Genomic DNA, 26,938 nt, shown 5'->3' with positions numbered 1-26,938 from the left:
ATTAAAATGATACCCATGGCTAGATACTTTTATATTTTTGTACCGCTTAAAAAAAATCTAAAACTTTTTGTACAAAATCAGTAATCTAAAATCGCCCTATTTTGACCACCTATAACGTTTTCATTTTTCCGTAAATAGGGCGGTATGAGGGCTCTTTTTTTTTGCGCTGTCATCTGTACTTTTTATCAATACCACATTTTCATATATAAATTTTTTAGATTATTTTTTATAATTTTTTTTAATAAAATGTGACAAAAAGCAGCATTTTTGGACTTTTTTTTTTTAACGTTTACGCCATTCACCGTACGGGATAATTAACAGTGATCAGTCCTCAGTGACTTCCCCTGAGGAAGTCACATTTGGTGACGGAACACGTGGAGTTCGCTCCTGTGGACATGGGTTAATCGGGTTACCTGCCCTTCTTCCTCCGTCTGTGGCCTGCACATTGTGGTGATTCTGTGTACAGCACATCATTATATTCTTTGTTTCATTTATCATTTTTTGCAGCACTGTATCATTCACCATTTACTTGATTCATCATCATTTATTTTGTTATTGTATTTTGGTGTGTACATCATTTTGGTATATCTGTTTATTGTTCAGGCCACAGCATTGGCTCAGGTTTGAGGGGGCCCTTATATGTTATACCCATGTCCTGTGGTGATCTTTATAGGTCCCACTGTTGTAGTGTGGCTATTTCTAGCCCTTTTTAAATGTTTTTATTTTGTCTTTTTTATATTTGCATTTTGTGTCAATAAACTTGTATTTTTGCATTACATTGTGTATTGGGTGTGCGTCCATTGTGGCATTCTAGCTTGCCCTTGTTTTTCATTGTGTGTGGTTTTCATGCCGGATAGCACCCCGCTATTGCTTGATTTGTATTTTGCTTGAGCCCCCCTCCCCTCTTTCCTCCTCCGCTGAGATGGCATTACTGAATCTTTCGCAGGGCAAATCCTCTGTGGGAGAGTGTGCCATTCAGTTTCGTACCCTGGCATCTGAGTTATCATGGAACAATGAGGCTCTTTGCGCCACCTTCAAGAAAGGACTATCCAGTCACATCAAGGATGCCCTTGCTGTCCGGGAAGGGTGAGGAGGCTGGAGGAATTTATAAATGAGCCACGCGTGCCAGAGCAGAGGGGCGGAGGCAGGAGAAACACCCGAAGAGTGACGGACTGGGGCTCACATGTGGGCGCGTCTGCTAACCCTAACTGGCTGGCTACTATTAGCTTCTCAGTTGTTGAACACCCCAGTACTGCAGCACACAGTCGCTGTGTACTACACCCAAAATTGCACTTCCTCTCTCAATCTCTTTCCCTTCCCTTTCAGTGCTTCTAGGCTGGATTTGGGCTTAAGGTGAATTGCTGTTGTAATACACCCTCAATTGCACTTTCTCAATCTCTCTCCCTTCCCTATCAGTGCTTCTAGGCTGGATTTGGGCTTGAGATAAATCGCTGCTGTAAAAATGCTTTTCTGTGCAACCAACATTGTTCTCTGTCCCTCTCTCTCTCTGCAATAGAACGCTGATGTGAGTGACCGCAAGATGAATGCCGATTATATAGGGCTGTGACATCACAAGGGTGGCTGGCTGCTGATAGGCTGCATGCTGCATGTGATTCAAGGTCATCCCGCCTACCCTTGTTCCCGCCTTCCCAGCATTTCTTGCCTCATGCCCTGACATGTGGGGACGCCATCTTAGATGCCCTGGAGCCTGGACTGCACTAAATGGAGTTTAATGAAGCGATTCGTGCGATCGATATTCGCATTTGCTGCAAAGCAAATTTTTCCTGAAATTCATAATGAATTCAGATTTGTCAGATTCGATTCGCTCATCCCTACCTTCTACTCCGGGCTGGCAGCAAAGGCGTCCAGAATATGGAAGCTTTGAGCTTCCACGTTCGTGACGTCTCGCCACGCCTTCTCCATTCATGTCTATGTCTATAAACATGAATGGAAGGGGCGTGGTGGCTGCATTCGCCAGTCATCGGGCACGGAGCGAAGTTCGCTCCATGCACCGAATGACAGGGGTGCCGCGATTAGACTTCTTATCCCTTATCCCTTGGATAGGGGATAAGATGTTTTCAGCTGAGTGCCCCTTTAAGGCAAGCCCTGACCATCAGAGTAGCTAAAGTGGCTACAACTATTTGCCTGCACTCTGCAGTTGAGCATTGTAGAGCTTCTGCAGAGCTAAATAATGCCAAATTGTCCCATGCCAAATAGTTTGCATCCCAAAACAGTTTGGGAAGTTTGGGACTGTGAGTACATTTATTTGTCTAGTGACAGAGCAGCAGAGACTAAGGGACCCACATACAGTTTACCAGTCTCCTACCAGGGAATGCCACACAACTTGTAAATTGTTTGGATTGTATGTAAATGAATTAGGAACGAGGAGGTATGTGGAGGGGAAAATTACTGGATAAGAGAACTTCTGGTAGTGGGATAAGTTCCTCCAAAGCACTGAAACTATTTACTTTCATTCACAAAAATATGTTGATAATTTCTATAATGAATGATAATGTGATTGAGCCCAAATACGTGCTTATAATACAGGACAAAATAATCTGCTCAAATCATTTACATTTTTCTTTGCATACTACTAATAATAATGAATGCCTATCATACATTATAACATTATTTCCAAAGGGCCTTGGAAGAAGTACTGCAGAATAAAATTACAAACATCAGCTTGAATTCTGATTCCAGTAATAAGCAAGATACAGAAATTAAATTTAAAGTTGCTGGCGAAAGTAACCAAGAAATAGACAGGTATTCTTCAGCAGAAAATTAAAAGCCTCATTTAATATTATAGCAAGCGTTTGGATGAAATTATTGCAGTTTTTTTCGGGGGTTGATATGTATGTTGAAAAGCTTTGTTCAAAAATGGTTATTTAATAATTGAAATATATTAATGATGAATGTTCACTGTCATTTCCTCAGACTTCATCAATGAATAATACAAGTTAATATAATAAACATTGTAATATATCTTATCAGAGAGAATGCTCCCTTCTCTACCTATTAAGCTTCTTTCCTGCTCCCCTTCAGTTCTAAACTCATCATTTACTCTGAAAAACAGCTCAAGTCCATCTTGAGAAGCATCAACTGAAAAAGTATCAAGTTACAGCTTACAGCTGCCTATAGAAATCTATGGAGAGAAGTAAGAGTGGTTGGAAAGAGATAAAAGCAAATTGAGAAGCTGCACGGGTTTGTACCGAGTAATAGATCTCACCCCAGGGTTTCATTGGCAGCTTCCACTGCTCAGTATGAATTTATAATATCCACCATCCTGCTGCTTCTTCTGAGGGTATGCAATACAGATTTTTTTTGGAGTGGGAGTGCAGGATTCCATCTTCTATGTATGTGTACAGTGTATTAGAGACATCATAACAGCTAGTATATACCAACTAGCCCAAAGAAAATTGAAAATTAGAGATGGAGTCTGATGTGGGGGAACTGGTAAAAAAAATGCCATATATAAGTTATATAATAGCCCAAAAGAGTTCTGCTCTTCAAGTATACACACATAACTGCCTATCTGAAAGTTTACCAGAAACTACAAGTATGTGTGTAACAAATTCTTTGTATTGGTAATCATCTAGATATAGAGGCAAATACTTATCCAAAGTATTGTATAATTACTCATCAGATCCTTCTTTTGTCTCACGGACCTTGAGTATGCTTCCATAAGATTCATGCAACTTGGTAACATGCTGTATATTAATTCACATGTATCAAGCTCATTGCACATTTTCTGGCCTGTTTTGCTACTCATTGGTCTCTTTTATCTGTGATCACCAGATTAAATAAGTGCGTATTTGTTTGTTTTGTGGTTAGTTCATTTTTTTGTCCTTGGAAGTGGACATGATTTGTGTGGCGGAACTGTTTCTGTCTGATGATTACTTTATTAACAAAAAAACAAACAAACAAAAAGGCTTGTGCAGCGGCACTCCAGGGAGATAGGGCAGTAGATTCAGCCTGACAAATCTTATGATATGTTTATGACAGGGTAATATGCTGCACAATTTGATACAAATCTATCACGGTGTGCAAACCGTGCATTTGTCGCATAAAAAACAGTGACAAAAAGGCAAAAAATTACTTAAAGTGTAACTGTGATCTTAAAAGATTTTTATAAACCTGCATGGCTTTGTGACAATGTGATCTTTGGGCTTTCACTGCTGTAATTAGGCCACTGAAAGTTCCTTCCATGGTACACAGCAATTCCCTTACGTCCTAACCAGTAGCACAGATGGGGTATTCCACCCCCCGCGAACTGGTAGGACAGATGGAAGTTTTATTGAACCTAATTAAACAATCAGTAAAGACACACCCACAACCCCCTGTATAAGTAAGAGGGTCATCCTCTGCCCCATTGTGTTTTTTTCTGTCCTCCCGGACAGTGGGACAGATGGTGACCCCCTTACTCCTGTTATATGAGTAGGAGGGGGTTTTTTTTCTTACTTGCAAATTTGGGCAACGTTTGCGCCCATCTGCTTCTATTCCTCGGAGCCGCGACTCCAATCGCGGCCCCGGCCGGAAGTGCGTCAGCGGCGTCTGACGTCACTTCCTGTTTCTCTCTTCGCTCCCGGCTCGTTTTTTTTTTGCTAATAATGCGGCGAAACCGAGCGAGGAGCCTCTTCCATAACCCTCTAACTAATAGGGTTCCTTTTTTTCCTGTTTTTCTCCTGTTTTTTAAGACAGGATTACTTTATCTGTAACTCCGCCTTGTGGGCGGAGTCTTGTTTTGGCGCCAGCCAGGAGGATATTTAATCTCCCCCTAGGCTGTCATTCAGCCTCCTAGAGCGCAGAGCTGTTGGTACTTCCACAGTCCTGTCTTTTTGAGTCTAGTAGTGCATCCTTGCGGATACTACTGTTTCCCTATCTCTCTATCTTACCTGGTCTCTTGCTGAGAACTTTGGGTATTTTAAATTATATTTTAGCTAGCCGCAATTTTTTTCTTGCCGCTACATTATCTAATCCTCCTCTCATATTTACCTAGATATGTCGACCGAGGGCTCAGGGGATCGTGAAGGCTTGGCAAAAAGATCCGCCAAGCGCAAGCACCTCTCTTGCCATGACTGCAATACTCCCCTTGAGGATAATTATGAATTTTCCAGGTGCCCTCCTTGTAGGGCTAAGTCTCTACCTTCCCACCAGACTGAACCTACAGTCCAAGATATGTATGTGTGGGTCTCCTCTAACATGTCGGCTATGCAAGCCTCTATTGAGGAGCTGAAACACGTTGTCTCTCAGAAACGCGCCAGACCTTCTTCACCTCCCAGAATGGAGACGTCTGTGGATCAGGAGAGAGAAGATTCCAAGTCCTCCTCTTCGGATGAGGAGGTCACTGCATCCTATTTCTTTCCGCTGGAAAAGACCCAGCGTCTTCTGAGATCCATCCGGTCGGGGGACCAGGATGTTGATCCCGGGGAAGCCTCTACCTCCGCCTCTAAGGGACCTAGGGTCTTTAAAGCGGATGATACCCTTCTGTCCGTGCTTAGAACGGAATGGAAAAAACCAGAAAAGGGTCCGGTCTTAACTAAAAGATTTAAGACCATGTTTCCTATACAGGAATCTCAGCTTTCCTCCTGGGGCCCTGTCCCTAAGGTTGACATGGCAGTTGCCAAACTGTCCAAGAGGACAGTGGTCCCTGCTGAGGATGGGTCTTCCTTGCAGGATCCAATGGATCGGAAGGCTGACTGTGCCATGAGGCGCTCCTACTCCACTGCTTCTGCGTCTGCATCAGTGGCGATAGCTTGCTCTGAGGTAGCAAACTTTTTGAAGACCCGTCTTTCTAACATCCAGTCGGATTTGGACCAGGGGGTTCCTAGAGATGAAATTCTTTCATCCTTCAAGACGTCCAATCTGGCCGTTGATTTTTTGTGCGATGCTTCCACCCAGCATCTTAAATTGGCCTCCAAGTCTATGGCCCTGGCTTCCGCTGGACGACGTCCTCTATGGTTAAAACCTTGGAAGGTTGACAACTCTTCCAAGAACACCTTATGTGCTATGCCTTACGAACCCGGCATTCTTTTCGGAGCTGAGCTGGACCGCATTATGAAGGGACTTTCTGACAAGAAAGGCAAGTCCCTTCCTTATTCCTCCTTTCGTGGTCGAGGGCGGCGTTCTGGGGGCGGATCAGCCCCCCAGCTTAAGCCTCAGTGAGACTGGGGTAATCAACGCCGGGGCGGAAAATGCTCCCGTGGCCCCAAAGACAACAGAAAGCTCTGACTGCGGGCTTCTACGAAGCTCTGGGTTCCTTGCCGAGGTGACCTTTCCAGTTTCCCATCCTGCCCCCCAGATTCCAGTTGGTGGTCGTCTTCACCACTTTTCAAGCGCCTGGTCCCTCCACATTCAGGATCCTTGGGTCCTGAGATTAATCTCGGATGGTTATTCGATAGACCTCGAATCAATTCCCCCATCCAATTATGTGGAGACAAGAGTTCTTTCACCAATCAAACAGGGGGCGCTAGAAACCTACATTCTGGAATACATCCAGAAGAATGCCTTAGAGGAAGTTCCTCTTGCAGAGCGGGGGTCAGGAATTTATTCTCCAGTCTTCCTAGTTCCCAAGGTAACAGGAGACTGGCGGATGATTATAGATCTGAGATATCTCAATCAGTATGTAAAGCACAAACGCTTTCGTATGGAAACTATTCAATCTGTGGTCAACCTCATCTCGCCAGGGGATTACCTGGCTACTCTGGATCTAAAGGATGCTTACCTTCATATTCCTATTCATCCGGTATCCAGAAAGTATCTAAGGATCGCAGTTCAGGTAGGGGGAGTTCTAAAACACCTCCAGTTTGTAGCCCTCCCGTTTGGAATTTCTTCGGCCCCACACACATTTACCAAAGTGGTGGTAGCGGTAGTTGCTGCTCTAAGGCTCCAGGGGCTCAGCATCGTTCCCTACCTAGACGATTGGCTCCTCAGAGCTCCTTCTTCTGCGATCCTGTCCCAACATCTGCAACTAGCAGTATCCTTCCTTCTCCAGTTAGGGTGGATAGTCAATTGGGCCAAATCCAATTTCCTCCCAACGACCTCAGTGAGGTTCCTCGGCTTCATAGTCGACTCAATCTCCATGACACTTTACCTCTTTCCCGAGAGGAAATCTCGGGTTCAGGAATCGGCCCTTTTTCTCTCTGTACCCTGGAGAGTTTCCATTCGCACTCTCATGGGACTTATGTCCGCTACCATGGATGCGGTTCCTTGGGCTCTTTGGCATCTACGCCCTCTTCAATCAGAGGTGCTCGCCACTTGGAATCTCAGGCCCTCGGGCCTAAACAAGTGCCACTCCCTGTCTTATCGAGTCCGGTCCTCTCTCAGATGGTGGTCTCACCTCGAGGACGGCAAGTCAATGATCCAACCCCCTTGGATCATACTTACTACCGACGCGTCCCTTGTAGGTTGGGGAGCGCATCTCTTGGATCTGTTAGTGCGGGGATCTTGGTCTCCACAGGAGAGAGGGTTAACCTCCAATCTCCTCGAGATTCGAGCCATCAGATTAGCACTCCTCCACTTTGCTTCTCTTCTTCAAGGGAAAGCAGTAAAGATCCAATCCGACAGCATGACGGCTGTATTGTACATCAACAAGCAGGGAGGCACTCGATCACAAAGCCTCCTCAGAGAGGTGGGTCTGATCTTGGATTGGGCAGAGAGGAACCTAACCCACCTGTCGGCAGTTCACATTCGGGGATCTCTCAATGTGATCGCCGACCGCCTGAGCAGAGGACTTTCAACTGGAGAATGGTCTCTCCATCCAGAGATGTTCAAACAGATAACACTCAGGTGGGGTATGCCAGAAATAGATCTTATGGCAACAAGGTTCAACACCAAAGTGGTGAGATTTTGTTCCCTGTACAGGGAAGACAACCCAGTAGCAATCGATGCTCTCTCAATCCCATGGAGGTTCATGCTGGCCTACATCTTCCCTCCAATTTCCTTGATCCCAAGGGTATTGATGAAAATCAGGCAGGACCAAGCCTCTGTCATAGCCATAATTCCATTTTGGCCCAAGAGAGCTTGGTTTACCCAACTCTTGCAAATGAGTCGGGGACAATTCTGGAGGCTTCCCCCAGAGCAAGCACTAGTGTCGGGGGACACTCACAGCTGCTCAAATCTTCAAATGTTCAACCTGACAGCCTGGAGGTTGACCAGTCCCTTCCACATCTAGAAGGGCTTTCTAGTGCGGTCTTGAATACCCTCTCGCATTCCAGAGCGGAGTCCACTAACAGAGCCTATAAAAGAATTTGGACAACTTTTCAGTCTTGGTGCTCCAAGAAACAACTACCTGGACAGAATCCAGCTGTTGCCACAATCCTCAACTTTCTCCAGGAGGGATTAGACAAGAATATATCTCCTTCCACACTCAGAGTTCAGGTATCAGCCATCTCTGCCTTTCTCAATAAACCATTGTCTCAAGACCCACTAGTCAAAATATTCTTGAGGGGATCCTCAAGGTTAAAACCTACAATTATACAACCTGTCCCAACATGGGACTTATCGATGGTGCTCAAGGGGTTAGCATCTCCCCCCTTTGAGCCCTTGGAGGAGGTGGACATGAAGTTTGTTACCATTAAAATAACTTTTTTACTGGCAATCACTTCAGCCAAAAGGATTGGGGAACTTCAAGCGCTCTCGGCACTTGAACCATATACTAAATTTTTGCCGGATCGAGTGTTACTCAGATTCATGCCATCCTTTATACCTAAAGTTCCATCATTCCAAAATATAAATCAAGTTATATCCCTGCCAGTATTTTCTCCTCCTCCATCCTCCAATGAAGATAGGGCTCTTCATTGCCTAGATATCTGGAGATGTCTCCAGATCTATATAAGAAGATCTTTGGAGTTTCGGAAGGATGAAAATCTGCTAATTCTCTTTTCAGGACCCAAGAGAGGTCTTAAAGCTTCAAAGCCCTCCATCAGTAGATGGGTAAAAGATGCCATTCGTATTGCCATGGTATCCCAAGGTAAGGAGCCTCCTGAGTTTGTAAAAGCTCATTCCACCAGGTCTGTATCTACCTCCTTTGCGGAAAGGAGTCTTGTTCCCTTGGAACATATATGCAAAGCTGCTTCCTGGAGTTCACTCTCCACATTTATCACCCACTACAGACTTGACAGTAGATTGGCCGATTTTTCCTCATTTGGACGGACAGTATTATCTGCCGTCAGGCATGAGAGCCCTCCCTCATAGGGTTTCTGCTTGCCATTTCCCCATCTGTGCTACTGGTTAGGACGTAAGGGAATCGTTAATTTCTAACGATAATTTGTTTTCCCTTAGTCCTAACAGTAGCACAACTTTCCCTCCCTAGTTAAGTTATTTTCTTCTATTATTTGCCTTTAGTTCTTCTTGTTACTACACAATGGGGCAGAGGATGACCCTCTTACTTATACAGGGGGTTGTGGGTGTGTCTTTACTGATTGTTTAATTAGGTTCAATAAAACTTCCATCTGTCCTACCAGTTCGCGGGGGGTGGAATACCCCATCTGTGCTACTGTTAGGACTAAGGGAAAACAAATTATCGTTAGAAATTAACGATTTCCTTTTATCTCCATTTCAGAAAGTGGGACTACTAGAGCTGGGCTGTTTGCCAGTGGTACACACAGGACTTCCTTCCCCTTACTTCTCTGGCCAGTTATGACACAGACCATGCATTTCTCTGCAATGCAAGGATATAGTGCTATAAAAACTGCACTGAACTAATCAGGCTACACTGTGCTGGGAATGATTTACACACTCCACTACTATCGATTTTTCTTTATTTAGCTGTTACTAGAGACAGATTTCTCTGACAACAGGCAGTGGACTGCAGATTGAAGGAAAGAGAGAAAGGCACATAATGTCCAATATTTTAGAGCTGTTTTTCTTGGGTAAGGAGTCATTTTTGGTTTATTGCAGTGATTTACAAATATGTAAGGAATGACACTTGCTATCGTATGGAAGAAAGTTGTTTGAAACAACAGTGACCATTTCAATAATCATGATAAATTAGGCCCCGTGTTCTGTAATATATCCATATTGACACAGATTATGTTTTTCGAGTGTTTGTTAATTTGCTTCACATCTTTTCCTAGAAAACTTAAAGACAACTTACCCACAATTCAGAAACAGCTGGGTTTAATATTTGGAAAGCCCACAGATATCTCCATACCACAACCCCACAACTTTGCCCTGTTTAACAAAGTTATAGAAGCTGTAGGCGGTGTGGCCTCTGTTGTGATCCTGGCGGCTGCTATTGCTGCTGCAGCATTTTTTCTGACAAGGTAAATACTTTCTAAATATATATCAGTTTTTGGAGTTGACAATATAGTTAATGCTTCTTTTTTATTGATTCAAATAAATTAAAGACACTGCAGTATTCTAGTTATGCCTAGAACAGAGTTGTAATATAGCTGCAAGGGAGTGAAATCTCTACTGTAGCTCAATATGATTCCAGTACATGGTTTTTACTGTCTCATGTCTTGTGATTTGACCGAATATACATTAGAGCATGCTTCAGTTGATGCTGTTTATGTGAAAATATTCTCCATAAGAAGCATTGTGTACATACAACACCTGACAGTTGACAGCACATGGATCACACGAGGCTCCAGATTTGTCTTAGAATATGAGCCCTAAAGGTTTACGGGAATCTATCAGCGCTATATTATGCTCAGAGATGCAGACATGGCCAGCTAGCTGATAGGGAAATAGAACACATAATGCCTGTTTTTTTTTAGCTGATGGCTGTTTGCAAAGGTATAAAAACATGTTTTCTTTCTGAGCTCAAGAGTTGTAAAAGCTAAGCTAAGCTGCAGCATGCATGCCTCTTACCTCCCACTACCTATTTGCTCTGTGTGTTTGATGTACAGGGTTTAGCTTCCAGAACTAAGCCCTGTACATCAATGATGCAGGACAAAGGGTGGGGGAGGGAGGAGGTGTGCATGCTAAAGCTCAGCATGGCCTCTACGATTCTTGAGTAAAGAAGGAAAACGTGATTTTATAACTTTGCAAACCATGCAAAGTTAGCCATCATCTAAGAGACAGGTATAATTTGTTACCCCATCAGCTATCTGCCCATCTCTGCAGCTCTGATCATGATACAGAGCTAATGACACTGTGTTTTCTATTAGACCATAATAAACCTATGACACAATAATGCAAGATCCACACAAAATTCTTACCTATTTTATTATGATTTTTATTCTTTCTAGGAAGCGCTCCAAAAGATCAAGTAGTGAATTGAGTGATAAAACCAATTCTGCAGGTGGCAGTGATATGGGCTCAAACAACATTGTGAAAAAACAGAATGGGTAAGATGAGAGTCTTTCTGGTTGCAGAATAAGATCTATTTATTATTATTATTATTATTTTTATAATAGAAATTAATAGCAACAGAATACTGCAGAACAGGCATCCTATTGTAAAAATCAGTATTCCACAAAAAAATGATACAATAAGTGATGTCAACAAAGCCTAATATCACAAGTAATCTGGTTTTCTTGTCAGGAAAGGGACATACAGTACATGAAAAGATATTTTCCACTATATGACATTGTATATTTACTTTGTCCAATATGCATTTTTCTTGGAAGTTAATCACTAATCATTACATCTCTGACCAATAATACATTGCTGGTATAGACAAACATTTAATGCCTGCCAGGAAAATTACTAACATTTTAAAAAGATATTCTACTACTTTAATACATATCCCTCATCCACAGTATATCTGGTGCTTCCATAGACGGTGCATGGAGCATGTGCTGACACACCACTTCATGCATGGGGAGAGAAAGGCCCCATTCTGGAGATTGCGGGAGTCTCAGTGGTCTACCAAGGATGTTTGGACTTTTAACCTATGTGCCCCTGATGCCAAGCTAGCTATGTATGGTGTAAATTTGCTTATATTACCTGTATTGCATTTTTTGTAGGTTCATGCCCCAGAGGTTATGCATTCTTGTGCATTGGAGATTACTAGTCTTTCTCAGGATCCTGTGCAGCTTGAGACAACAGTTAATCATAGGGGACTTTGCTTCTTCTCATCTTACCTGACAAGCCAGCAGCCTGATGATGTTTGTCCCATCTGAACATGCTACAGTGCCCGCATTGAATGTATCTGTGTTGAGATCATGTGACAGCGGGGGACGCATTAAATGCAGGCATGGCAACAAGTACAGATGGGCCCCACAAGTCATCAGGGGGCTGGCTTGTAAATCATTCTGTTCTTATAAAGTGTTTTATTTTTTATTATACTCTTATTTTACATTAGAGATAAAAAGCCAGATATTAATGGTGATCAATGTGGAGTACCTCCGCTTTCTGGAACTCAGAGTGAGAAAGATGAACATATTGCTGGTGAAGAAAAGAAGAGGTGAGGTTGTTGCTCAAATCATGATGTAAAAGTATTTTCATATTTTTTAAAATTTCTAGCACAGAGGGGAATGGGACCTATCCACTAGAACATCCATTTTTGTTATTGCTTACATAAAAATTTAGGTGCAAAGTTTACACTACCTTTCGGATAGTGTGAAAATAATACAAATAAGGCTATTTATTTATCAATTTATACGTGTGTGCATGTTCCCAGTCCTTTCTCCTAGGTGAGCTAGCAGAGATGCTCATCAAGTGCCTAATTAATGAGACCAGCAGAATGGGGGGAAGTGTAGATATAAGGAAAGGAAACAATTAGTGTGTTCTCTCCCCAGAAGACGGCAAGGTGGCTGTAAAGGGAGGAGGCAGGGAACACACAGCCAGGGCTGTGAGTGACACCCACAACAGTGAAGTGGACAAGACAAGGAGTCTTAGTACACACAGCAAGAGGCTGCAAATGCTGTGTGTGAACAGTGAGTAAAAGGTTACAGGAAACTTATCTTTTAACTGGCAGGGAAAAGCCCTCCAGTTGATAGTCAGGGCATGCTGGGTTGTGTAGTCAGTGACTGTACGGTCTAGGGTTTTGTTTGTTCCTGTGTTATGTTTTTATTTATCCTGCAACCTATCTAATAAAGCTGACGAGGAGCCAGACTTGCATAAAGAACTGTTGTTTTCCTGATGATTGAAGTAGAAATGTGTCCTGTGGCTGTGTCAAGGACGATCCCAGAGCTATTCCCAGGGTGAAATCCTTACAATTGGTGGAGGATGCGGGCAGCACGTTGCTAAGAGCAACCAATGGTCGAGTTGCAGTTAAGTTGTTGCAAATGGGACAAGCCCAGCTGGGGAGTACAGGACTGAGCCTGTGGTGAAAGCGTTGCTAGGGGCAATGGATCGCATCAAGCGAGTGAGCGCTCTCTCACTCAAGGAGACAGGTGAACGGGCCACCTGCTCAGTGCAACAGCAGTTAACCATGTTATGGAGGTGTGTGCCAAGCTTGAGATAGAGATTATACTGGGCAGAGACTTCCCATATTTTTGGCAGTTGTGGAATGGGGAGAGTGTGCTAGAGAAATTGCACACAAAGGTTCCTGAGGTAATGGTGAGTGGTGTGTCACTTGACTGTGTGAACTCTGTCCAAGGTGATTCCAACCAATGTCTAGTTGTGAAATCATGTGAGGGTGGGGGACCCCTCTTAAAGACTGATGGGACTGTTCACACTCTGCAGGTTGGACTAAATAAGTCTGGTGAACAGAAAATGTTGAATGCAGGGCTGGGAGAAAATTTTTACAAAAGGCACTTTGCATGAGTTAGGTCGTATTGCTATGAACTGTCCTGTAAATTTTGAACATGTGCAATGTGATACTGTTTTGCGTAAAAAATGCATGCCTATGTTTTCTTAAGTAATGTGTACTCCTGCCAACTCAAACGGGACAAAAGAAAACCTGTGTGAGCTGATAGTAGATGGTAAAAAGATGATTACTTTTCTAGAGCCTAGGGGTATATTATGTCTGGTGAAGCCGGACACTGTCATAGTGTCTATAAAGGCAGTTATTTGGGGTTATAAACCTGTTAATGTCTGTTTTTCTACTTCATATGGTATCATGAGTCACAAGGTTGCAATAGAGCCGTCCTTGGAGCATGATGTAGTACTGAGGATGAATTTTCCATTTTTTCAGCAATTATGGGAAGACTGTCAGGTAACTAGAGCGGGTACACCTGATAGGCCCACAACACTTGACTTGCACCACACACTAGTTGAGAGTTACTCAACAGAGGCTGAGGATAGAGAGTGTCAGAAGTTACTAGACATATGTCAGATGGGGGTCTGCCAGACTGCTTGGAGAGCTGAAGAACAGACTGCGAGTCAAGTCCAAGAGGATCCAGAGACTCAAGTGACAAGTGTGCCTCTGACTGAAACAGAATCTTCAGTAAAGCCAGAAACGGATCAGGAACAGGAACATGGGTCCCATCCACCAGCAGAAGATGAGCCCAAGGTGGGGATAGAGTTGCGCTGTCACCTGGAAGAAGTGACTGAGACAGAGAAAGAGGAAACTATGCTGAACCTTGTGAATAAAGATGAGCCCAAAGGGGGTTGAAATTGCACGGTCATCTGGAAGAGGTGACCAGAAAAGAAGCTACAGAGAGGTCTGTGGATAATATAGTACTGAAGAGAGTACATGTGGAGCCAGGTGCTGCGGTTACTGTCACAGACAGAGTCCTGTGTGAAGGAGATGTGATGTCTGGACCAGAGATGGATCGTGACCAGGAAGGTCGAACCACTGAACCAGATGTTGTTGCAGATCCAGGAGTACTAGACATTTCTGCCGGTGAGCAGAGAGATTGTGGCAAAGTAACAGAAGTCAGGGAGTGCGCAGAGAGACAGTTCAGAGAGACTGTCCGGGAACTACCCTGAAGTCCAAGTGGCCAAGACCCTTGCAAAGGGGGAGACTATTCCTAAATGTGGAGAAGAGTCTGAACGAGTTGGCTTGAAGGAAGAGACAGGCCAAGTCCAGTTGACTGTCAGAGGACAAGAGAATGTCTCAAGGTCTAGCAGCGAAAGTGAAGAGACTGCTGTAAGTAAGAATACAGATGCAGAAGGTGGGAATCCCGGCAAGGGTTCCCTTTACCTTCCATTGAAGATCCGACTTCGGCACTGTAGCGCTACACCGGCGTGATGACACAGGAGTCGGGTGTAGAATAGTAGTACTTTTTATTAATACTCATAAAAAGTAACATACAGGGTTGGACTACGCGTTTCGGAGGGGCCTCCTCCTTCCTCAGGTCTAGGAAGGAGGGAGCCCCTCCGAAACGCGTAGTCCAACCCTGTATGTTACTTTTTATGAGTATTAATAAAAAGTACTACTATTCTACACCTGATTTCTGTGTCATCACGCCGGTGTAGTGCGACAGTGCCAAAGTTGGATCTTCACTGGAAGGTAAAGGAAACCACTGCTGGGATTCCCACCCCCACATCTGTATTCCTGCATTGTTTACCGTCATCAACAGGACCGACAGCCAAAATGATTATCAGTGTTGTGCCTGTAAATTAGTGCAACCTGCAAAGGTGAGACGGTCCTTTACTTCTATATTCTACTCCCGGGAAATACCTTGGATAACCGGCACTATAAAGTGTCATCTCTATTTTGTTTTTTCTCCTATATCTCCTATTGCTGTAAGTAAGAGACATCTGAAAAACTGAGCCTGTCCTGATGAGAAAAGGGGACAGGTATGTAAGGCCATGGCAGTGAAACAAAAAACTGGGAAACAGACTGAAGGGGATTCCAAAGAGGCAAAGGCTGAAGAATCTGGAGACAATGAGAAGAAGCCATATGAGAGGTCCTCTGAAGCTGCAGAAATATTGACATTTGATGGTGAAAATGCTGAGATAACTGCAGAAGCTGCACGTAAAGTCAATGACACATTTGAAGGTATGGGTGAAGAGAAGCCTAAAGGAGCCAAGAATTTTCAGCCTGCAGATAAGCCTGTGAAGGTTGGTGTCCCTAAAGAAAAGGCTAATGAGAAAGCAGAGTGCTTAAAAAGAGGTCACTGTGATAGAAATCGGGATCGTGGTAGAAACCCTGTGAGGCGATGGATTAGTTCCAGAAAACACTGGAAGAAAGTCCGCAGAAGTAGAATTTGGAGAAGAGTCCGTCTCAAGGAGAAGATGAACAGGTGCATTAAAGTGAAGCCTCCTGAAATTGTGGAGAATGTCTTAGAGGTCCTGCAAAGGGTTTATACAGGCTTAGTTGTCCACCAGCAAAATTCGGGCGGTGGTCATACAGGAGAAGACAAAGGCCTGGAGCATCTGCATTGTCCGCAACTTGCGTCCAGAGCACTGCACAGACCAAGATGAAGGACCTGGCATTGGAAAGGGGTGACATGAATAGAGCCTTCTACAAGGGATTTGTCAAAGGTGACCAAAAGTCTTGTGCTCGGTGGCTGATGAAATTGTGAATGAAATAAGGGTGCGCCATTAAAGTGGTGCACATAAAATCTGCTGAATAAGTAAGCCAAGTGCCTCAAAACCTGTTGGACAAACTTGATCAAGTAAAAGGAAAGGCAGTTGGACACTGTCTTTTGAAGTCAAGTGCTCCTTCCCGGTGGTCTGAGCAGGGGGGGGGGGGGGGGATATGTGGCAACGAGGCAGGTTTGAGGGCAATGAAAGGGTGTTTTCCCCAGTCCTTTCTCCTAGGTGAGCTAGCAGAGATGCTCATCAGGTGCCTAATTAATGAGACCAGCAGAATAGTGGGAAGTGTAGATATAAGGAAAGGAAATAATAGTGTGTTCTCTCCCCAGAAGACAACAAGCTGGCTGTAAAGAGGGGAGGCAGGGGTCCTTGCAAGGAACACACAGCCAGGGCTGTGAGTGACACCCACAACAGTGAAGTGCACAGACAAGGAGTCTTTGTACACACAGCAAGCTGTGTGTGAACAGTGAGTAAAAGGTTGCAGGAAACTTTGATCCTGTTTTAACTGGCAGGGAAAAGCCCTCCAGTTGATAGTCAGGGCATGCTAAGATGTGAAGTCAGTGACTGGACGGTCTAGGGTTTTGTTTGTTCCTGTGTTAAGTTTTTTTTATTTATCCTGCAACCTATCTAATAAAGCAGGTGAGGAGCCAGACGCAAATAAAGAACTGTTGTTTGCCTGCTGAATGAAGTAGAATCGTGTCCTGTGACTGTGTCAAAGACGATCCCAGAGCTATCCCCAAGTCCTTACTATATATATATATATATAAATATATTATTATTATTATATATTTTGTTATATATTACATTTTTTTTACTTGCCATTGTAAAATACTATAAGTATTGTATGGATTTCCCTCAGGGCTTAGCTCTGGGACTGTCCTTGACACAGCCACAGGACACGTTTTTACTTCATTCAGCAGGCAAACAACAGTTCTTTATGCAAGTCTGGCTCCTTGCCAGTTTATTAGACAGGTTGCAGGATAAACAAAAACATAACACAGGAACAAAACAAAATCCTATGCCGACCAGCTACTAACTACACATTAGTAACTCCCCTCTCTATCCACTGGTAAGCTAGTCTCCACCAGCTTAAACCACAAGTTTCCTCCCACCTTTACTCACTGTTCACACACAGTGTTGGCATCCTCTTGCTGTATGTACTAAGACTCCTTGTCTAGCCACTTCACTGTTGTGGGTTACTCACAGCGCCTGGCTGTGTGCTCCTCGTAAGGACCCTTGCCTCCCCCGTTTACAGCCACCTTGCTGTCTTCTGGGGAGAGATCAGACCATTCTATTTCCTTTACTTATATGCAGACTTCCCACACTTCTGTTGGCCTCATTAATTAGGCACCTGATGAGTGTCTCTGCTAGCTCAGTTAGGATAAAGGACAGGGGAAAACACCCTCTCATTGCCTTCAAACCTGCCTGAATGCCACATATCCCCCCCTACCCCCCTCTGCTGAGACCACTGGGAAGTAGAACTTGACTTGACAGTGTCCAACTCCCTTTCCTTTGACTTGACCAACTTCGTCCAACAGGTTTTGAGGCACTTGGCTAACTTCTTTTTCTTCTTTCACCAGCCACCGAGCACAAGACTTTTGGTCACCTTTGACAAATCCCTTGTAGAAGGCTCCATTAATGTCACGCCTTCCCAACGCCATTTTTTTTTATCTTGGTCTGTACAGTGCTCTGGACACTAGGTGCGGACAAGGCAGATTTTCCAGGCCTTTGTCTTCTTTTGTCAACGGTATGACCACCGCCCAAACTTTGCTGGTGGCCAACCAAACCTGTAGTACCCATTTGCAGGACTTCTAAGACATTCTACACACTTTCAGGAGGCTTCCCTTTAACCCCTTAAGGACTCAGCGTTTTTCCGTTTTTGCATTTTCATTTTTTCATCATCACCTTCTAAAAATCATAACGCTTTCAATTTTGCAGATAAAATTCCAAATGATGGCTTATTTTTTGCGCCACCAATTCTACTTTGCAGTGACATTAGTCATTTTTCCAAAGCGAAACGGAAAAAAAAAATCATTGTGTGACAAAATTGAAGAAAAATTTTCATTTTGTAACTTTTGGGGGCTTCCGTTTCTACGCAGTGCATTTTTTGGTAAAAATGACACCTTATCTTTATTCTGTAGGTCCATACGATTAGTATGATACCCTACTTATATAGGTTTGAATTTGTCGCACTTCTGAAAAAAATCATAACTACATGCATGAAAATGTATACTTTTAAAATTGTCATCTCCTGACCCCAATAACTTTTTATTTTTCCGTGTACAGGTCGGTATGAGGGCTAATTTTTTGCGCCATGTTCTGAAGTTTTTATCGGTACCATTTTTGTATTGATCAGACTTTTTGATCGCCTTTTATTCATTTTTTTATGATATAAAAAGTGACCAAAAATAAGCTATTTTGGAATTTTGAATTTTTTTACGCGTACACCATTGACCGTGCGCTTTAATTAATGATATATTTTTTATAGATCAGACATTTAAGCACGTGGCGATACTACATATGTTTATTTTTATTTACACATATTTTTTTATTTATGGGAAAAGGGGGGTGATTCAAACTTTTAATAGGGAAGGGGTTAAATGACCTTTGTTAACTTTTTTTTTGCAGTGTTATAGCTCCCATAGGGACATATAACACTGCACACACTGATCTCCTATGCTGATCCCTGCAGAGCCATAGCTCTGCATGGATCAGTGAGATAGGGGCTCGATTGCTCAAGCCTGTAGCTCAGGCTTGGAGCAATCAAACCCTGATCTGACACCGCGGACACAGGTAAGGAGACCTCCGCCTGTGTCCCAGCTGATCGGAACATTTTGTCGTGATGTCCCGATCAGCCCGACTGAGCTGCCGGGAAGCGTTTAGTTTCACTTTCAGACGCGGCGGTCAACTTTGATCGCCGCGTCTGAAGGGTTACCAGCGCGCGGCACAACGATCGGTGCTGCGCGCTGTTAGCCCAGGGTCCCGGCTATGATTAGCAGCCGGGACCGACCCAGTGTGATGCGGGGCCACGGCATGACCATGTTTTAAACACCGGGAGCTGGGCTCAGGACGTACCAGTACGTCCTGAGTCCTTAAGGAGTTAATGCGTCTGTCCATTTGCTACTTGAGATGGACTTTTCTAAAAATTATACTTCTGCAGACTTTTTTTCCGGTGTTTTCTGGAACGAATCCAGCGCTTCTCAGGATTTCTACCACGACCTGTCCTCTTTTTAAAGGGGTATTCCAGGCCAAAACTTTTTTTTATATATCAACTGGCTCCGGAAAGTTAAACAGATTTGTAAATTACTTCTATTAAAAAATCTTAATCCTTCCAATAGTTATTAGCTTCTGAATTTGAGTTGCTGTTTTCTGTTTAACTGCTCTCTGATGACTCACGTTCCGGGAGCTGTCCAGCTCCTATGGGGATATTCTCCCATCATGCACAGCTCCTGGGACGTGACATCATCATTGAGCAGTTAGACAGAAAACTTCAGAAGCTAATAACTATTGGAAGGATTAAGATTTTTTAATAGAAGTAATTTACAAATCTGTTTAACTTTCCGGAGCCAGTTGTATAAAAAAAGTTTTTGCCTGGAATACCCTGTTAAGGACTCTGCTTTCTCATTAGACTTTTCTTTAGGGACACCAACCTTCACAGGTTCATCTGCAGGCTGAGAATTCTTGGCTCCTTTAGGCCTCTCTTCACCCGCACCTTCAGATGTGTCACTGACTTTACTTGCAGCTTCTACAGTTATCTCTGATTTAGCTTCTCTTCTTTTCACCATTAAATGTCAATATCTCTGCAGCTTTAGAGGACCTCTCTATGGTATTACCTCAGTCTCAGCTTCAGAGGACTTCCCATATATTTTTACCTCAGTCTCAGCTTCAGAGGACTTCCCATATGGTTTTACCTCAGTCTCAGCTTCAGAGAACTTCCCATATGGGTTTTACCTCAGTCTCAGCTTCAGAGAACTTCCCATATGGTTTTACCTCAGTCTCAGCTTCAGAGGACTTCCCATATGGTTTTACCTCAGTCTCAGCTTCAGAGAACTTCCCATATGGTTTTACCTCAGTCTCAGCTTCAGAGAACTTCCCATATGGTTTTACCTCAGTCTCAGCTTCAGAGGACTTCCCATATGGCTTCTGCCCATGGTCTTCAGACTCTTCTGTTTCTTGAGTCCATTGCTCAGATTCTGCCACTTTTACACTCCAACAGCTTTTGCCCCACAAGCAGTTTTTCTTCTTTAACACAGACAGCTATGGCTTTGGCCTCAGTTTCCATCTGAGACACTTTGAACCTCTCTTTAGCCAGTTCTGCTTTCTGTTCTCTGCTTTCTTCTAGGACCTTCATGTCCCCTTCCAGCTTTAAATGTTTCTGCTGCTCACTCTTGAACTTAGCAGAGTTCACCTTCTCTCTTTCCAGTAATTCTGTCAAGTTTTTAACAGTATCCTCCAGGGACAGCAGTTGTTCTCTCATCTGCTCATTAGCTCTGATTTACTAATCTCAACCCGACACTTTTTGTCGGGTTGTGCGACCAAATTTGTGTTGCATAGCCCATGGGACACAAATTTGGTCGCACAACCTGACAACAGATATCATCACTCCGAGTGTTTTTTAAACCCGTAAAAATGGGCGTGGTTATCCCAAAAAGGGGCGTGTTCCCGACAAAAAAGAAAAAACACTCGGAGTATGATGAAAAACTCACAGGAAAACCTGTGAATTTTTCTTCACCAAAACCCGACAGCTCTGAGCTGTTGGGAAATTACTGAACAAGTGAATCCTACCCCCATCATGGAACAGGGTCTGTTCCATGTTGGGGGTAGTAGTACAGGGGCTGAGGAATTGATCGCATTGGGTCTCACTTCTGAGACCCGATCCGATCAAAAGTTATTAAGCAGGGGAGCGGGCGGCGTGCTCTGCTCCCCAGCGATGTATGATGATGTGTTTTACTTTCATTTTCAAATTCCCCACCAGGATCCCTGAATGGCCAGTACTGAAGAGCAATTCAGGGATCCCGGCGGGGTTCACAAATAAAAGAGCTGCGGTGGGGAAAGATATCTAGAATCGCTGGGGGTTTTGTATTTGTCTGGCTCCCCATAGCTTCTATATATCTCGCCCCCTGCTGGGCCATATGTCTTGTCCCCCGCCGCGCGCATGTATATATGACCCCCCCGCAGCGCATGTATATATATATATATATATGCCCCCCGAACAGCACAATCATAAGCTCCCGGCAGCGCATGTAGATATATGTATATATGCCCCCCCCCCCCCACACACACAGCGCAATCATAAGCTCCCGGCAGCGCATGTAGATATATGTATATAAGCCCCCCGCACAGCGCAATCATAAGCTCACGGCAGCGCATGTAGATATATGTATATATGCCCCCCGCACAGCGCAATCATAAGCTCCCGGCAGCGCATGTAGATATATGTATATATGCCCCCCCGCACAGCGCAATCATAAGCTCCTGGTAGCGCTATCATTGACAAGCATTCTATTAGCAGAGCATCTGGCCGGGAAGCCGGCTACCCGATGCTCTGCTAATGCTCTGCTAATGCTCTGGTTGTCAATGATAGCGCTTCAGAGGCTTATGTGTATAGATGCGCTGTGGGGACCAGATAACGATATATGTCTGGTCCCCACTTCGCTTCTATACACATATGCCTCAAGCGCTATCAATGACAAGTATTCTTTTAGCAGAGCATCGGGTAGCCGGCTTCCTTGCCAGATGCTCTGCTAATGCTCTGCTTGTCAATCATAGTGCTTCAGAGGCATATATATATAGATGCACTGTGGGGACCAGACATATAGCGTTATCTGGTCCCCACAGCGCTTCTATACACATATGCCTCTGGAGGGCTATCATTGACAAGCAGAGCCTCTACCTCTGCAGAGCCTCTATGCTCTGCTAAAAGAATACTTGTCGTTGATAGCGCTTGAGGCATATGTGTATAGAAGCGAAGTAGGGACCAGAATATAGCGTTATCTGGTCCCCGCAGCGCATCTATACACATATGCCTCTGAAGCGCTATCATTGACAAGCAGAGCATTAGCAGAGCATTGGGTAGCCGACTTCCCGGCCAGATGCTCTGCTAATAGAATGCTTGTCAATGATAGTGCTACCGGGAGCTTATGATTGCGCTGTGCGGGGGCATATATACATATATCTACATGCGCTGCTGGGAGCTTATGGTTGCACTGTGCGGGGGGCATATATATATATATATATATATATACACACATGCGCTGTGGGGGGAATATGATTGCGAGGCGGGGGACAAGACATATAGCGCAGCAGGGGGCAAGATATTTAGAAGCTGTGGGGAGCCAGACATATACAAAAACCCCAGCAATTCTATATATCTTTCCGCACGGCAGCTCTTCTATTTGAAAAAAAAAATAAAAGTTAAAGTACACTGTATATGGCTGGGGAGGAGTATGCCGCCCGCTCCCCTGCTTAATAACTCTGTGATAAGGGCAAACTTCCCTGCGACAGAAAAAAAAATAGGGATGGGCGACAGATTAGTAAATCAGGGAGAAAAATACTCGGAGTAAACCTGAAATCACTCCAAGATAAATACTCCATTCTTAGTAAATCAGGGCTATTGTCTTTATTCAAAAGCGCCATCTTGGACACTTTCTGCTCATAGACTTTTAGCTGAGCCTCAGGTTCGGAGAGCTGCTTTCCCAGCGAATCCAAGGTAGCTGTGTGAGACATAAAGGAAAACTGTCAGCTAACAGTACTGGCTGGTAGTGCGGGGGGCGCTGATCGGCCAGGCCGCCAGGCCGACATGTTCGATTTTCTGTATATGCTAATTTGGTGCTAACTGGCACAGGTGGCGTAACTGGCACTCTGACTTCAGTGCCGCTTGTCCGCTTGGCCAGACTCTCCAATTCACCCTCCTTGCTGGTCACTTGATCTTTAGGAGTTATCGTCCCCTTTGCATGGATCCTGGCCCCTTGGGCCTCAGGGTAGTTCCCGGACAGTTTCTCGCTGCCTCTCTGCTCACTCGCAGACTTCTCTTTCACTTCACCGCCGTCTCTCTGCTGCCTGGCAGAGACGTCTAGAGCTCCGGGGTCTGCAACAACATCTGGTTCAGTGGTTCGACCTTCCTGGTCATGATCCATCTCTAGTCCTTTACTCAGGACTCTGTGACAGTAAGCACAGCACCCGACTCCACATGTATTCTCTTCAGTACTTCTGCATTATCCACAGCCATCACTGTAGCCTCTTTTTCGGTCAACATCACCTCTTACAGATTACCACGCAATCTTAGCCCCCCCCCCCGTTGGGCTCATATTTAACTGGTGGATGGAACCCATGCGCCACCTGCTCCTTTTCTGATTTTACTGACGACTCTCGACTCTTTCAGTCAGAGGCACACTTGTCACTTTAGTCTCTGGATCCTCTTGGACTTGACTCACGGTCTGTTCTTTAGCTCCCCCAACAGTCTGGCAGACCTCTATCTGACATATATCTAGTGACTGCTGACTCTCCCTGTCCTCAGCTGAGTAACTTTCAACTAGTGTGTGGTGCTAGTACCCGCTCTAGTTACCTGGCAGTCTTCCCATAATTGCTGAAAAAATTAAAAACCCATCCCCAGTACTACATCATACTCAAAGGAGGGCTCTATTGCAATCCTGTGACTCACGATACCATATGAAGTAGAAAAACAGACATTAACAGTTTTATAACCCCAAATATCTGCCTGTATAGACAGTATGACAGGGTCCAGCTTTCTGCCACTGGTCTCTACCAGATATAGTAGGACTCTAGATTCTAGAAAAGTAATCATCTTTTTACCATATACTATCAGCTCACACAGGCTTTCTTTTGTCCTGTCCGAGTTGGCAGCAGTACACATTACTTCAGAAAACATAGGCATGCATTTTTCCCAAATAACATTATCACATTGCATAGGTTCAAAATTTACAGGACAGTGTATAGAACTATGACCTAACTTATGCAAAGTGTGTTTTGTAAACTTTTCTCCCAGTCCTGCATGCAACATTTTCTGTTCACCAGACTATTTCAGTCCAATCTACAGAGTATAAACAGTCTCATAAGTCTTCATAAGGGGTCCCTCACCCTCACATGATTTTGCACTTGGACATAGGTTGGAGCCACCTTGGACAGAGTTCACACAGTCAACTAGCGATACACCGCCCAGCATGACACTTGATTCAGCCTGGTGACATTCCAGTTCCACGAACAGCGGGATACCACCCATCAACAACTCACGGGTCCTCACGTCCATCTTTTCTGGCCTCCTGACCAGAGGATAATCAGGTGTGAAGACGTTCCATTGCTGAGCTGCAGCCAATTTCATCAAGGTGCTCACCATAGCATCCATCTTGGCGACAACCAGTTGCTGTCCACGTCGGTTACTTCTAGCAATGGCATTTCAATGTCGACCGATCTTTGCAAAACAAATAATCCCACATGGCTTACTGCTGTTGCGCTGCACCAGAGAGAGCGCACACTAGCTTGATGCGATCCGTTGCCCCTAGCAATGCCTTAACCACAGGCTCAGTCCTACTGTTGTACTCCACAGCTGGGCTTTTCCCACTAGCAACATGCACGGTTGCTTGCTCCCGGCAACAACTTCACTACAACTCGACTGCTGGTCGTTCCTAGAAACGTGCTGCCCGCATCCTCCACCAATTGTAGGGATTTCACTCTGGGGTTAGCTCTGGGATCATCCTTGACACAGCCATAGGACACGGTTTTACTTCATTCAGCAGGCAAACAACAGTTCTTTATGCAAGTCTGGCTCCTTGGCAGCTTTATTAGACAGGTTCCAGGATAAACAAAAAACATAACACAGGAACAAAACAAAATCCTAGGACGACCAGCCACTAACTACACATTAGTTACTTGCCTCTCTATCCACTAATAAGCTAGTCCCCACCAGTTTACAACACAAGTTTCCTCCAACCTTTACTCACTGTTCAACCCTTGTCTGGCCACTCCGCTGTTGTGGGTCACTCACAGCGCCTGGCTGTGTGCTCCTCACAAGGACCCCTGCCTCCCCCTTACAGCAACCTTGTTGTCTTCTGGGGAGAGCCCAGACCATTCTGTTTCCTTATATGCAGACTTCCCACACTTCTGCTGGCCTCATTAATTAGGCACCTGATGAGCATCTCTGCTAGCTCACCTAGGATAAAGGACTGGGAAAAACACCCTTTCATTGCCCTAAAACCTGCCTCAATGCCCCAATATTTTAAAACTATTTTTTTATTTTTACGCGGGGTCCAAACATACCATCTGGGGAAGCTTACTTTGTACTGGAGGCATGTTTGGCTTTGCTTCCATGGTCTTACATTTTGCATCAATTTTAGTCAAATTACCAAAATCGCTGCAAGAATGGGACATTTTACTGAATCTTGAGACATTTGCAAAGTTTTTCCTGCGTAGTAAAAACACAGTGGTATGGCGACGGTACCGCAACAGTATCGCAAATAAATGCAATGTGTGAACACAAAAATAGGCAAATATTTAACTTACCTCTTAAACAAGTAAATCTTATTCAGCATGTGAAAATATGTATGGGAGGATTTTTACTTTTTTAGTATGTGTGTGTCTACTGAACCATCTTATGATCTCATTACATGGGATTTGCATTCTCCTACGTGAATTTTATTGGCTTTTAAATAGCTGGAAATTCTTTACATTTTGGTAAATGGGAAAAAGTAGCATGAAACTGAACCCTCACATATTTTTAAAGGGGTACTCTATTTTTATAAACTGGTGCAAGAAAGTGAAACAGATTTGTAAATTACTTCTATTAAATCTTAATCCAGTACTTATTAGCTGCTGAATACTATAGAGGAAATTCTTTTCTTTTTGGAACACAGAGCTTTCTGCTGACATCATGACCACAGTGTTCTCTGCTGACATCTCTGCCCATTTTAAGAACTGTCCAGAGTAGGAGAAAATCCCCATAGAAAACATATGCTGCTCTGGACAGTTCCTAAAATGGAAATGGAATGTCAGCAGAGAGCACTGGGGTCATGATGTCAGCAGAGAGCACTGTGTTCAAAAAAGAAAATGATTTCCTCTGTAGTATTCAGCAGCTAATAAGTACTGGAAGGATTAAGATTTTTTTCATAGAAGTAATTTACAAATCTGTTTAACTTTCTTGCACCAGTTGATTTAAAAAAAAAAAAAGTTTTCCACCGGAGTACCCCTTTATAGCAACACAAGTGAGCTAAGAACAATGTTTTGGGTGACTCAGGAGTAACCTCTTTGCTGTTTTAGTGCATAATGTGTCTTTTTCAGTTTGCATGCGTAAGAATGATCTCAATTGGTTAAGAGTACGAAAGATAGGCTTAGCTGCAAGGGGTTCATAGACATTCTTACCATTAAAGGGGTACTCCGGTGGAAAACTTTTTTTTTTTTTTTAGATCAACTGGTTCCAGAAAGTTAAACAGATTTGTGAATGACTTATATTAAAAAATCTTAGTCCTTTCTGTACTTATGAGCTTCTGAAGTTAAGGTTGTTCTTTTCTGTCTAAGTGTTCTCTGATGACACATGTCTCGGGAAACGCCCAGTTTAGAAGCAAATTCCCATAGCAAACCTCTTCTAAACTGGGCGGTTCCCGAGACACGT

General features: G+C 44.0%; 1 protein-coding gene across 1 annotated transcript in view; it reads left to right on the top strand.

The window, feature by feature from the left end:
- LOC130361069 (protocadherin Fat 4-like) overlaps positions 1-26,938 on the top strand; it is a 157,407-nt gene that overhangs the window by 97,100 nt on the left and 33,369 nt on the right. The window contains exons 33-36 of the mRNA XM_056563632.1: positions 2,641-2,763; positions 10,074-10,262; positions 11,193-11,291; positions 12,251-12,352. Coding sequence (XP_056419607.1) covers positions 2,641-2,763; positions 10,074-10,262; positions 11,193-11,291; positions 12,251-12,352 — 513 coding nt within the window. The remainder of the gene's footprint in view (positions 1-2,640; positions 2,764-10,073; positions 10,263-11,192; positions 11,292-12,250; positions 12,353-26,938) is intronic.

This window comes from Hyla sarda, chromosome 3 (assembly GCF_029499605.1).
Source record: "Hyla sarda isolate aHylSar1 chromosome 3, aHylSar1.hap1, whole genome shotgun sequence".
NCBI lineage: Eukaryota > Metazoa > Chordata > Amphibia > Anura > Hylidae > Hyla > Hyla sarda.
Note: the sequence above shows the minus strand (reverse complement) of the source record. Positions and strands in the feature narration are given on the sequence as shown.